This window comes from Arvicola amphibius, chromosome X (genome assembly GCF_903992535.2).
Source record: "Arvicola amphibius chromosome X, mArvAmp1.2, whole genome shotgun sequence".
NCBI lineage: Eukaryota > Metazoa > Chordata > Mammalia > Rodentia > Cricetidae > Arvicola > Arvicola amphibius.
Genome location: NC_052065.1, coordinates 66,913,624 through 66,927,877, shown reverse-complemented (window position 1 = coordinate 66,927,877; position 14,254 = coordinate 66,913,624). Strand labels below are relative to the sequence as shown.

Here is a 14,254-nt window from a genome sequence, read left to right as displayed (position 1 = left end):
TCTCAGGAAATACAATAACATCTGCTATGAGATCCAGCAGCTTGCACTTAGAAGATAACTGTGTGGAAATAGGAAGAGTTCACTCATGCAGGTGCTGTGGGTCAGGGTAGTGCAGATGCTAACTAAGGGCTCATAAAGGTCATCCCCAGCAGAGGGCAACTAGAAAAAGCCAGACTGGGAAAACTGAGGTTTTGCTCTACCTAAACCAAGGGTTGCCTGGCAAACATTGAATTACAAAGTCAGACTTAAATAAAAAGTGAAAGAGCCTACAATGCCAGTGTTTCTAAGTAAACTCAAATGTCCTGCTTATATGGTCCTGACCCTGTTCAAGGCACAGGCTCCTCACTGTTCCCTCCATCTACCTTCCCATCTGTGACCTAACAGAGAATATGAACTCTGTCTTTGCAAAGCCCCCACAGTCAAGACGGGAGAGGGCTTCAGAGGCAAAACAATCTCCATGGGAAAAATTCCAATTTAGAATTTCTTGGATAGAAGAGACACAACTCAGCATATTCAAGACTGTTGGGTCAAGTTGATGAGTAGGTGGGGAATTCTCTAGTAAAACGGTGTTTTGTTTTGTTTTGTTTTGTTTTGTTGGGGCTTTGTTTTGTATCGCTCCCTTCATACAACAGACCTCTATTCTGTTTTATGTAGCCCAACTATTTATAACTTCTCTATCACCAACTCTAAATCACCAACCATCACAGCTTGAATTTCACTAGTTAGGTTGTGTCTGTGTCTAGGAGACCTGATTGAAGAAACAGCTTAACTATACTAGATGAATACGGATGTAAATGTTCGATAATGCTTTGTTACCTAGTCCCTCTGAGGTTATTTCTTTTACTCTACAAGGGCTGCACCAGCATCTGGTTCCACTGTGTAGGCCCTACCTTCTTAAATACATAGGTGCACACACCCTTGCTTTTTTCCCTGCTGGTTATGCAGCTGGTGGCTGAAGAGAAACAGGCTCTGGACAAAGACTTTCCTCTGGCTAGCCCGGCCAGGGAGAAAGAAAAGATCTGGGTTATTTCACTGATTCATTAGGAATGAGCTTCCCACCCTCCCTCCCCTGTATCTCATCATGCTCTGTCTGCAAAATGCGGAGTTAGGGAGACAAAAGCCCCGCCGTTTTTCTCATTTAACATTACTTTAAGTTGGAAAGTTAAAATTATAAAAGAAAACAAAAATCATGGAAGAAAACCAGTGTTGGGCGAAAAGAAGCAAGCAACTACAAACTAGCTTCTAGGTGTTCTTTAAACGGAAGATGTTGGTGTAGAACAGTCGGGGAACTGTGCTCTCTGGCCTTGGTGGGTTGTAGAACTGAGAAACCTTGGGTTGGCGCCAAGTTAACAGTCCTAGGCCCCGCAGGGGGCCAGGCTCAAGTTTTGGAAAACAGAGTCAAAGTCAGGGGCTATTGTGGTCCAGACAGAAGCAGAAAGACACGACAGGCAGGTTTCCTTCCTGCCTCGCTCTTATCTGAGGGTGCAGAAGGCAGTAGAAGCATGCCTGGGGTGCAGGTGAGGCTTGTCTACCCTAAGCGGGCCATCGGCTCCAGTTCCCCTCGCTTTCCAACTAGCAGCTTCCCGCCCCCACTCGTTTCCACTCCAGCGCTCGGGCCCCCTCCCGCTCCTCCCTCAGCACCTCCCCGGCCCCGCCCACGCTCTCCCACTCGGCCTGAGACTGCGTCATAAGTAGCCCCGGACCTGAGCCCGCGGCAGCCTGTGGAAGGAAGACTGGGAGAAAGTTAAGTGCTCCTTGGGCGAACGCGATCCCCTCCTCTTCCAACCTGCAGCCCAGGATACTGATTCGAGCCGCGCCTTACCGCGCAGCCCGAAGATTCACCATGGTGAAGATCGCCTTCAATACCCCCACGGCGGTGCAAAAGGAGGAGGCGCGGCAAGATGTGGAGGCACTCGTGAGCCGCACTGTCCGAGCTCAGATCCTGACGGGCAAGGTAGTTCCCACTCGGCCTAGGTCGGCCTGCTGGAGTTTGGGAATGGGGAGAAAAGGGGGGGGTATACAGGTGCAGAGGTCAAAATGTTAGCTGCCCCGTAGTCCTCCAGTTCCAGGCAGGCCAACTGTAAATTGCATGGGCCACCTTTTACTCCGCTTCGACTCATGCCCCTCTGCATCCATGCAATTCTATCCTTTAACACCACCTATCCCAGGAAATTGTTGGAAGGAGTTTGAAGAAATTCCTCCATGTCATTTTGTTCTGGGAAATGGGTTATGGAATTAGCCAGAGACACAATTATAGCTACAGGGAATGAGTAGCCACATGGGGTGAGCAAGGGCAAGAGACTTAACTGTTCTTTCTTTACTTTTGACTTGAGTGAAATTATGTGAATCTGTATCTTTGTAGGATTGCTGATTTTGGAGACAAGGGGCGGCCTTAACTCCAAACTGTATGGGTTGGGACAAGTGTGTGTGTCTGTACAACACACACACACACACACACACACACTTGTGTGTATTTTTAGATAGACACTGGAGCTGTCAAAAACATATATTGGATTTAATTCTTGGCCAAACTCTTGTAAAACTAAATTTTGAGATACTCTTTTTTTCCTTTTGGTTGTTATTTCTTCTTGAGCAATATCCCATTCCCCTCTTACAGATGTCTGAAGCATTTCCAATGTTGCAATTTAAACAGCTCATTTTCTATGCACTGGAGAGGTTCTCTCTTCCCAGGTTGTTTATCCAGTTCAATATATATTTCTTTTAAAAACCAACGGCGTTTGGAGTGTTGATAAACTATCATTTTTTTCCTCGGTAAAATCTCAATTTTAAAAGGCGACCATATTTTCTTCTGCATCTGTGGAATCTGCAGGAATGGGACCTGATCTGCCCTAACTTGTCCTGTTGTCTTTAGAAAGTTTTCCCTTTTAGGTTTAGAGTGGCTATTTGAAAAGCATTTTGAGTGAGCTGTGAGTTCATGTAGTAAAATGTAATTATGCATACAGTTTGAGATGTTAATGCGCTGCCGCAAAACTTCCATCGTGGAAACTTTCAATATTGAACCCTGCAATCAAACTAGCTTTTGTGTATCACACATTCTGGAACTCAAAAGTTACACCCCCTTGCATTGTTGAGGTTTTAATTAAATGACAGAAGGTCAAATATGTAGTTGTCTTCTTACTAACTTTATAAATGAACCATGGCCAGATTTGAGGGGAGGTCTAACTAGATGCCAGTAGCTAAAAATAGCCACACAGTAATCCTTTTTTCCCCTCACCACCAAAAAACTTCATGGGTTGTAGAAAGATGCAATTAATATGTAATGCTTTGGCCAGTCCTGTGGTGAGATGAGGAATAAATAAAAACACATATCTCCTCTTTGATTTTATTTCTTTGTTAGGCTTTAGAGAAGCCGCAATAGGACCCTAACATGGCCTCTTTGACAGTACTACTTGACGTATCACATTGCGATACAGGGATTAGGCCTGATCAACAGAGATTAAACACATTGGCAAATGATATGCACTAACTTTTAAAATACACTTCGAAAAGAAATTAGCTATGATAATTGATTCATTCAATTACATTGAATTCCAACAGTGTTAAATGAAAACAAAAGAATTTCTTATTCTTACTGACCAGGCATGTCTAGCTAAACCAAGACCCTCATACTTTCGCCATGCTTAATAACAAACTTCCTGAATTAGTGGAAAAGAGAAATGAAGTTACAGTACAAATTGTTCTTCTGTCTCAGTAATAAGAAAAAAGAAATTCATTACTCAAAGAATTTCAAATTAAGCTATTATGTGCTTTTTAGCAAGTCATTTCATCTTTCTGCACCTAAATTTAATTATCTAAAATATGCCTTCTAAGAACCCAGAACTGTATTACAGTAATTAGCAGTCAAAATTTAAAATTTGGTTTCTGTACTGCTAAATATTAGTTTAGTTTTTAATGAAAACAATGAAGGTATTTCAGTATGTGTTGTTAAATTATTAAGAAAATATAAATTTCAAATTTTGACCTTTAAAAAATATATTTATTTTGTGAACAAAAATTTCCTTCCTTTTTTTGCACATTAACATACATTTTTCACCAAATTGTCTTAAGGTCAGTTAAATATCCAAAACAGCAATTTCATGAAAAATTCTAATGGTAGACAAACTAAAATAATTTTTAATACCAACTTGTATTGTCAGGGCTGAGATTTGCTGCCTTCACTTATTCTCTCGCTGAGTAATAATGTGGCTGAGGGGTATATTGTGACATGAAAATTGAAAATAGTAGGCCTTTTAGTTCCATGCCTTATGGAGGGTGCAGTTAATCAGTTACTTTTTGTTTTGGATTTTTCTTTTAGAATCCGTCAGCTAATATTGATTTGACAGAACGTTTAAATCACTGCTTCACAAACAGCTCTGTATATAGCAAATCCTCTGCTTTTAAATCCAGCGTTTACACTAGGACTTGGAAAATAGCATTATTGCAGTATATAGACAATACCAGGAAGCTTTATATTTAATAATAAAATTAGGAATATTAGAAAATATATAATTAACTTCAATTAATTTCTAAAATGAAATAATTCATTTCTAACTTGACAATAGAGCTTCTTGAAAAGTACCCAACAAATTGAAGGTTACTAGCATTCCTCTAAGCTGATAAATTGATTTCAAAGCAAGTAGCAAAGTGTCTATTTCTATAGACTAAAATGCCAGTGTTTATAAAACTATGACTAGTTTCAATTATTTAGAGAACATACTTTTTAGAGACAACCATATCTATCATATCATGTCTATAGTTAAAAATACTCTTGTATCCATTAAACATTTAACATTAAACATTAAACATTTGTGAAAAAAGAAGACCTATATTAAGCATTTTTAATAAAAATATGTCATTCTATAAATTAATGGTTATTTTAACATTCTACAAGTACATATTTTAAAATAACATATTTATATTTAATTTTGAGAATGCTAGAAGGAAGGTTAGTGTTAGTGGAGATATACTATATATATTAGCATCAGAAATTGTCTTCAAATGATTTTAGTTTATTTTCAAAATATTTTGCTTTTCAGGGGTGATAAGTTGCACACAGAATCAACTGTCTAAAAATATTATCTTTTTATTTTGTTTCTAATCAATAGGAGCTCAGAGTTGCCACGCAGGAGAAAGATGGCTCTTCTGGGAGATGCATGCTTACTCTCCTAGGCCTCTCATTCATCTTGGCTGGACTGATTGTGGGTGGAGCCTGCATTTACAAGTACTTTATGCCTAAGGTAATAATTATAACTCTTACTATTTGGAATTACTAATTGCCATGTATTTCATTAGCAACCTAAATAATTATGTGCTGGTGACCAGAGAAATGAAGACTTGAGGAATGTTTTCAATTACCTTCACTCTCTGCCATTGCTTAGGATTCATAACGCTATAGCAAACAAGTCTTAGGTTAACACAGTATGATGAATTGACATGAGAGTAAGAGACAATTCAGGTGTCATGGCGATGAATATTGCAAAGTCTTAGGCTCCCCTTTTGTCTCTTAGAGCACCATTTACCACGGTGAGATGTGCTTCTTTGATTCTGAAGATCCTGTAAATTCCATCCATGGAGGAGAGCCATATTTTCTGCCTGTGACTGAGGAGGCTGATATCCGTGAGGACGACAACATTGCAATCATTGATGTGCCCGTTCCCAGTTTCTCAGATAGTGACCCTGCGGCAATTATCCATGACTTTGAGAAGGTGGATTTTTCTTTCTTGCAGCTATTCAAAATTTTTCTTTAGTCCTTCTTCACTGAAAGGCAATGAATTTATTCATAAATGTACATACACCCTTTTGGAGCCAAACCCTTTCGTTGTGTTGTTGTTGGGTAGGCGTAGTAAATTTTCAAAAAAGATCTGGCTGTTTGTTCTGATGGCACTTGAAAATCTGAAGTATTAATATGCATCGTTTTTCACCTCCCCAACAGGGAATGACTGCTTACCTGGACTTGCTTTTGGGAAACTGTTATCTGATGCCCCTCAATACTTCCATTGTTATGACTCCAAAGAATCTGGTGGAGCTTTTTGGCAAACTGGCAGTATGTATTTTAGAGATCATTTTTTTTCTTATAAGCACTTCCAAATAATTTTGCTTAATTATTCAAAAAAGTTAATGAATTGGGCCAAACATTCCATCTTGTTGAAATATTTTTTAATGAAAAGTGTAAGCTGTGCCAAAATAGATGGAACTGAGGTATTTTGTGTTAAGCAATGTAAGCCAGTCAGACAGACAAATGCTTTATGTTCTTCATATATAGAAGCTAAAAGTGTTCCCCTGAACACACAACACTGATTAATAGAAGTTGAGAAGGGCATGTATGTAGGGGGAGGTGGATAAAGGGAGGTTGGATTTCATCAATGCATGCTGTGTGTATGTGCAAATAGCACACTGAACTTGAAACTCATAAATGTATATATGTATAATAAAAATAGTATATAAAACCATTCTTAAATGAATATTTTCAATAATGCCTATTTTTAAAAAGATGTAAGTGGGAATTTTAATACTGTCTTTAAGATTTATTGTCTGAGAGGGAGGGAGTAGGGGTATGGGTGGAAGCGAGGGGAGGGAAGGGGGAAGAGGAGGGGAAGAGATGGAAATTTTTAAAATATTAAATAAATAAAAAAGAATTTATTGTCTTAATCTTTTTTCTTTGCACTTTTAGAGTGGCAAGTATTTGCCTCACACTTATGTGGTTCGTGAAGACCTGGTTGCTGTGGAAGAAATCCGTGATGTTAGTAACCTTGGTATTTTTATTTACCAACTTTGCAACAACCGAAAATCTTTCCGCCTTAGACGCAGAGACCTCTTGCTGGGTAGGTAATTTATTATTTTTGGGTGAGCAGAAGAGAGTGAGGGTGGACTGAATGGAAATGAGCATGATGAAATACCTCTTCATGGACACAAACGACTAAAAAGCCATTATTTTATGTCTTCACAGGTTTCAACAAGCGTGCCATTGACAAATGCTGGAAGATAAGACACTTCCCCAATGAATTTATTGTTGAGACCAAGATCTGTCAGGAGTGAAGAAGGGCAGATAAAGAGTATCCTTGGTAATAAGAAGTCAGCAGCTTACAGTGCGACTTTAGTAATGGGATACTCATGATATTTACTCATAAATTTACTCTATTGCTTATACTGGAAACGGAAAGGGGGGAGAAAACTACTAACCACTGCAAGCCATTGTCCAATTCAAGTTTAATTGACATCGCTTGCTGTTTGCAACAAATTAAATGACTATCTTTTCTTTTGAATTTATAGGGTTTAGATTCTGAAAGCAGCATGAATATGTCATCTAACATCCTGACAAAGTCCATTCTCTGTTTTTATTTAAAGCAAGCTCTTGATAAAATCATATGGATAGAGCATGCTTTAAATTTAAAATATTTCAAGTTGTTTTTGACATTTTTGTGTGAAGCATGTCAAATCTCTTAACATTCTTTTGTTTCATTTTTTATTTTGTTCTACTCTCCTGACTTTAGAAATTACATTTTTTGCATTTCTATCAGGTGCTCTGTAATGAATCTGACTCATATGTGAACAATAGTCACGAGGAAGTAATTTTTTACGCATGTAATGATTCTTTCTCACTGATATCTGTGTTGTGAAATCCACAAAGCTGTACAGGTGCTGAATGCTGTAAGGAGTTCTGGTTGTATGAATTCTACAACCCTATAATAAAGTTTACCATATTCAATCATGTTTTATTTTCATCATTTGGCAGATACTTAATGTGGAAATTATTTGGCTTTTGGTTACAGCAATCAGATATAAAATTATGAACATAACTGTATCCATTACCCATTCTACATATTTATATTTCACAATCTCACATTTCCCCATTTTCATTCTGTATTAATTGCTTTTTAAATATCTTACAATTTTCTTGTTATGTAAATTCAACTACTTATAGAGAGTCTTCAGTTCAGAACAATTTAAAGTATTTTAATGGTTTTTCTTTTTCATGGAAACATAAACAACCATATGCAGCTATAGCAGACCACCAAAGACTAACATTGAAAAAGACATTGACACTTTCTTAAGTTAAATTAATTTATTTAATGTGTGGGTATGCAGCAAAATGAGTATGTGGAAGTCAGAGGACTCCTTTGTTGAGTAGATTCTCCCCTTCCACCTTGACACTTGTGCTGAGGATGGAACTCAGGTCCTTGGATTGTAAGGCTTGCTGAGGCCTGTGCTTTAGCATCTGGAACACTGGTTCAACACTGACGATCTTTAACAATGCCACAAGTCTGACATCTTTACACATTTACCTACAAGTATAAACTCTGCACCACATGGGCCAGTATTATAATTTCTTTTCTATTTGCTGAGAGTGACTATTGCTCAATTTCTGTGGACTAAAATCCCAATTCAATCGAGGGCTTTAAACTATTATTATTTTAAAATAAAGTGAAAACAAATCTTTAACTTTATAAATTCAGAAGCAATGATACACACTGAAAGAAAGATATAGGAAGAGAATAAAGGTCCAATGGTTAGGAAGCAACCAGAACTGTTATGTTCAAGAACTGGTTCTCAGCTGGACACAGAGAAATGCATCTGTGCAACCAGGTACTCCGGTGGCTGGGGGAGAAAATAGCCTAGGAGTTTAAGATCAACATAGGCAACATACAGAATCTATGTCTCCAAAAGAAAAAAATTAATAACAAAGACAAAAGGATAGCCCTGGAAACAGATAAAAATAACATTATACAGATTAAACAGTGATATTTTGGAATATATTTAGGAATACACATATACATATATGCATGAATAGCAATTAGTGTAAAAAGTGGCCATGGATTCGCAGGAGGATTTGGAGGGAGGAAAGGAAAGCGAAATATGTAATATTATAATCTCAAATATTTTGAAAAGACTGAGGGGGGAAAAGAAAAAGTAGTGAAAAGAACTGATTCTTTAAAAGAAGGAGAAGCCAGGCAGTGGTGGTGCACACCTTTAATCCCAGCACTGGGGAGTCAGAGGCAGGCAGCTGCCAGGCACATCGCTGTGAGTTTGAGGCCAGCCTGTTCTACGAGCGAGTTCCAGGACAGGCTCCAAAGCTATACAGAGAAACCCTGTCTTGAAAAAAAAAAAGAAAAGAAAAGAAAAGAAAAGAAAAAACAACCAAACAAAAAAACAAAAAGAACTAGAAGGGATGAAGAGGTGGCTTAGCATTCAAGAGTGCCGGTTGCTCTTTCAGAGAACACAGTTTCGATTCCCAGCCTCCACACAGCAGCTCACAATCATCTGTGAGTACAGAGTCAGGGAATCCAATCTGGCATACTCCCTTGTGGCCACCACAGGCATCAGACACACCGGTGGTACACAGGCATACGTGTAGGAAAACACCTATACACACAAAAATAAAACTTTATAATAGAAAAGATATGGTACAAGATTTAAAAAAATAAAAAAGAATATTTACAAAGAACTTGATGAAGTTCAACAATCAGTCTTCTTCAAAAAAATTGATTGATTATATAATATATATGCCAGATTATATAATACAGTATATATTATTTATGTTGGAAAAAGTAAATGCATTATTTTCAAATTCTATATAATCAATATTAGATTATATAATATAATATATATATTATTTATGTCAAAAAGTAAATGCATTATTTTAAAATTCTTCATGTTTCTTGGTGAGTCACAAAAAAAACCAGTGGTTGTTTTTGTACATATTTAGTGTTGTTCCTGACATGCTAGCCAATGTGGTTATATATGAGATAAACGTATCATTTTCAAAGATTCAGAGGGAATGAAACTGTTGTTTCTCGTGAACAGTTTCCCTCGTGAAACTGCTAACAGATAAATTTGTCCAAACACTAGAGACTAGTGGGTCAAATAAAATTTATACAATGATTAATCATGATAAAAAACAAATGAATGACTTCCTTTCATACCATTAGTTTTATTTCACCCACTGCACTCAGTAGCAACAGAAATATAAAGGAAGTTTCTTTTTATTTGGAAGTAAATGAGAAAGCTTAGCTAAAGGACATAAATGAAGGATTCTGTGCAACTAAAAAGAGAAGACAGAACATTAAAAAAATCTTCTCAATTAAATTAATTTGTTTAACCTCATCCCAATCAAAATGACAGAAATAAATAGGTTTCAGAACTTCAAAATTATTTTAAAGGTTTTCTAGAAGCATAAATAGTTGAGGACAGGTAAGTAAGAAAATACAATTAATTAGAGACAAAGATATCTTACATTAATAGCTAATGAATCACTGCTAAACATACAATAATTCTATCAACTACTTTCACACAAGTTAGAAAAAAATAAATAATACCTGTGAAAGAAATACAGTCGTGTAAAACACCATTTTTCAATACAAGCATCTATAGAATGTTTCCTTTTACATCAAATTTTGCTGAAAAGGTGTTAACAGAAAAAACAGTTCTATTGACACCTCGTGAAACAACATGACATTCATAGTCATCCACTTCCAGTGTCTCCAAAATATTCATAACTAATGACTAATTTTAAAAGGGAGATATTTAGAAAATCTAAAAAGTATAAATGAATGTTTATTTGGAGCCAGAATCTGAAACTCAATATGCAAGAAATGTTGGTTCTCTGAGTACCTGAAAATAATACAGATATGGGGAATCCTTTATCTCAGCAGTTTTTAACCCATGGATCGCAACCCCTTTTTTTTGGGGGGGGGTCAAATGATATTTTCACAAGGGTAACTTAAGACCATTAGAAAACATAGATTATTACATTATAATTTATAATAATAGCAAAATTACAGTAATGAAGTAGCAACAAAATAATCTTATGGTTGGGGGGTATCACCACAACATGAGAAACTATATTAAAGGGTCACAGTATCAGGAAGGCTGAGAGCCACTGGTCTAATAGGCATTTTGTGAGCAGTTTAGATTCCATAGCCTAATACAATGCTTGTTTTCTATTTAATGCCTCTAATATGATTACATATACATTAATCATTGGCTGGGTATTGTGTTGTATATTTAGGGTGCGTACTGTCTTGAGAAAAACAATATGGACACTCACTATTTTATACATAGTCTTGTTAAAAATATTTTTAATTGTAAAATTTTGTTATAAAGAAAAAATAGGTTTTGTGACTGTATTGGTGTCCCAATCCCTCCATTTGAGGGATCTTGCCTGGTTACAGAAGATGGCTGGTTCAGGCTCCATGTCCCCTTTATTAGGTCTTGTTTTAGAATATTATGTCTTATTTGGTTGATGTCTCTGGGAGATCCGTTTTTTTTTTTTTTCGGTTTTTCGAGACAGGGTTTCCCTGTAGTTTCTAGAGCCTATCCTGGAACTAGCTCTTGTAGACCAGGCTGGCCTCGAACTCACAGATCTGCCTGCCTCTGCCTCCCGAGTGCTGGAATTAAAGGCATGCGCCACCACCACCCGGCGCTGTTTTTTTTTTTTTTTCTGAGGGGAGATAGAGGGTACATGGACCTGGGGGAGAAGGGAGGCTGTGGGGAAGAGACTGGGGGGAGAGGAGGGAGGGAAAACTGTGACTGGGATGCAATATATGAGAAAATAGAAAATGAAAAGAAAAATAGGATGTTTATGAGAGTTTGTAAGTGGGGACGATTCTGGTCCATTAGTGAGCTGTTGATAAGAATGTGAAATTTGAGCTGAAAGATGAAGAACATTAAAAAATTATTGAAAAGAACATTTATGCTGAAGAACAGGGAAACAAAGTACCTAAAGCAGAAGAAGAATGGTTGTTGTAAAAAATGAAATAGAAAGGGCTATTAGCACTTTGAGAAAAGAGAACACTAGCAAAGACAGTGGTGGGAAAATTAGGCAGAGTCTACATCATATATCATTTTGTAGACTATAAGAGAACCTTGTCTTTATACTTAAAGTATTGCAAAAACGCTTGATAATTTTAAGCAAGATTATATCTAGAAGCAGGCTGCTATTTTTAAAATATTATAGAAATATCTGTTAGGATTACATTCTAGTATTCTAAACAACAGAGAATAGAAAGTTAGACTAGGAAAGTGACAACTATGAAAGAGAGGGAAGGAAGCCAATACATGTTGTGGGTATAAAAATGGTAGAAAATAATTTGGGACTGGATATGCAGGGTGAGGGGATGTCAGGGGTCTTGCCATTGCTCTTTCTCAGATTTTTTGACCTAAATGTTTGGGGTAAAAATGCAAGATGAGCCGGGAGGTGGTAGTGCACGCCTTTAATCCCAGCACTCGGGAGGCAGAGGCAAGAGGATCTCTGTGAGTTTGAGACCAGCCTGGTCTACAGGACAGGCTCTAAAAGCTGCAGAAAAACCCTGTCTCGAAAAACCAAAAAAAAAAAAGCAAGATGATTTATTCTTCTACATCCTAGAACTTAAAAAGAATAAATGAGGAAAAACTGATATTCAATATATCACCCATGGTCTTGACAGCAAACATGGCACCTTTAAATTAGATAACAGAGGATTGGTAAACAAACATATAAGGTTTATGAATTATGGATTATGGGACAAAATAGTGTAAGAGTGAGAGTACAGAGAGAAAGGTTGTTAATTGGCTACCCTTGGATATGACTTGGGTGTTGAAGTCATGAAGTCACCACAGCTGGAGTTACCTGCAGAAGACCCGCACAGGATCAGGCCAGTTAAAACTTTCAGCATGGTCCAAAAAATAAAAACTAAAAAAAATAAAAGCCAGGTGGTAGTGGCACATACTTTTAATCCCAGTACTCAGGAGGCAGAGACAGGTGGATCTCTGTATCTCTGTGAGTTCCAGGCCAGCCTGGTCTACAAGAGTTAGATCCAGGACAGGCCCCAAAGCTACAGACAAGTCCTGTCTTAAAAAAGCATAAAAAATTTCAGCGTGGAGAAGGAGGAGCTCCTGAGGTCCCATTTTTTTTGCAGTGTAACTATTGGCAGTTGACAGATACAAGGGGAGGGAGAGTCACTTCTTTTCACTGGGAATTGGTAAGGTCACTGCTTTATTCTTCATGCCTCAGTAGATGACCCCATGCACAGACACACATGGGTAGCACTAACTTGACTCACTGGATTAAAAAAGGAAGATGGCATCAAGTCTCACCCCTCCCATGGCTGCAGTGGAGGGTGAATATCCAGGGTAAGGACTGGACTTCACTCCAGGTTAGTACCACAGGGTTGAAGAAAGTTACACATCTCCCTGCAGCCCCAGCAGAAGCTGCGGACCTACGATAGCGACCTGTCCTGAGTTAGGGTAAGGTCTACTGGTGTTTGGGAAGTTCCACATTTTTAACAATTTAAGAGGAAACTCTGGGCTCAGAATGGGGAAAAGCTTTGACTCTGGATTAGGTTTACAGTCACAATGGATCTTTTACAACTCTGGAAGCTACAGACTAAGCCTGGGAACCATATCTGATTTGGGGCAAGGCCCAAAAGTATATAGAAAGATCCACAACTCATTTTAAAAGTTGAAGGCCCAGTTGGGAGGCTCCAGTTAACACAGGACAATACCTGGCCTTCAGGAGATGACTCAGGATAGACCCTAAATGTCAGTACCATAGGAAGAAACTATACAGTAATCCTATCCACTAAGCACTGCAATATCATCACTGACCACAAAAAGGGACATACATTTAAAAAAATAAAAAAATTCAAATAAAAGAAAAAAACTCAATAAACTGACTCCAGATGTGGAAGTACCGATGTGGAATCAGGAACAACATCAAAATACAAGACAACATATCTCCTCTATAACTCACTAATATCATAATAATGATACCGCATAAAAATGCATTTGAAGAATTACCAGACAAATAGTTTAAAAGAATATTTATAAATATTTTGCAACAATTCAAAGATAAGTGCAGACTCAAGGGGAATTAAAACAAGGAGATTAATGGAATAAGGAAGCTAATCCAAGATATGACAATAGAATTATTGGAGAAAATTCAAATGGAAATGATGGTAGAAATGAAAGAGTCAATAAGCTAAATAGAAATCTTGTTGAAATGTCTCAACAATAGAATGGATCATGTAGAAAACAGAATTGGGGATGGAAAACAAAGTAGAGGAAGTGGATTTCTCAGTAAAAGTCAATGAGAAACTAACATATGAATACCATGAGAGACAGAGCTCTGGGATGCCATAAAAAGACCTAACCTTGGATTAGGAGCATAGAAGGAGAATACCATAGTAAAGGCATAAAACATAATTTCAGTGAAAACATGGAAGAAAATTCCCAAACATAGACAAAATGAAAGCCATCCAAGCACAACAGGCCTACAAAA

The 14,254-nt window shown here is 37.5% G+C and overlaps 1 protein-coding gene across 1 annotated transcript; it reads left to right on the top strand.

Annotated features, from left to right (window-relative positions):
- Window positions 1-1,681: 1,681 nt before the first annotated feature.
- On the top strand, window positions 1,682-7,705 carry Itm2a (integral membrane protein 2A). Its single transcript, XM_038316449.2, has 6 exons — window positions 1,682-1,954; window positions 5,106-5,237; window positions 5,508-5,705; window positions 5,933-6,043; window positions 6,671-6,821; window positions 6,947-7,705. Exons 1-6 carry the CDS (start codon window positions 1,844-1,846, stop codon window positions 7,033-7,035), a joined length of 792 nt encoding a protein of 263 aa, XP_038172377.1. The 5' UTR covers window positions 1,682-1,843; the 3' UTR covers window positions 7,036-7,705.
- The last annotated feature ends 6,549 nt before the right edge of the window (window positions 7,706-14,254 follow it).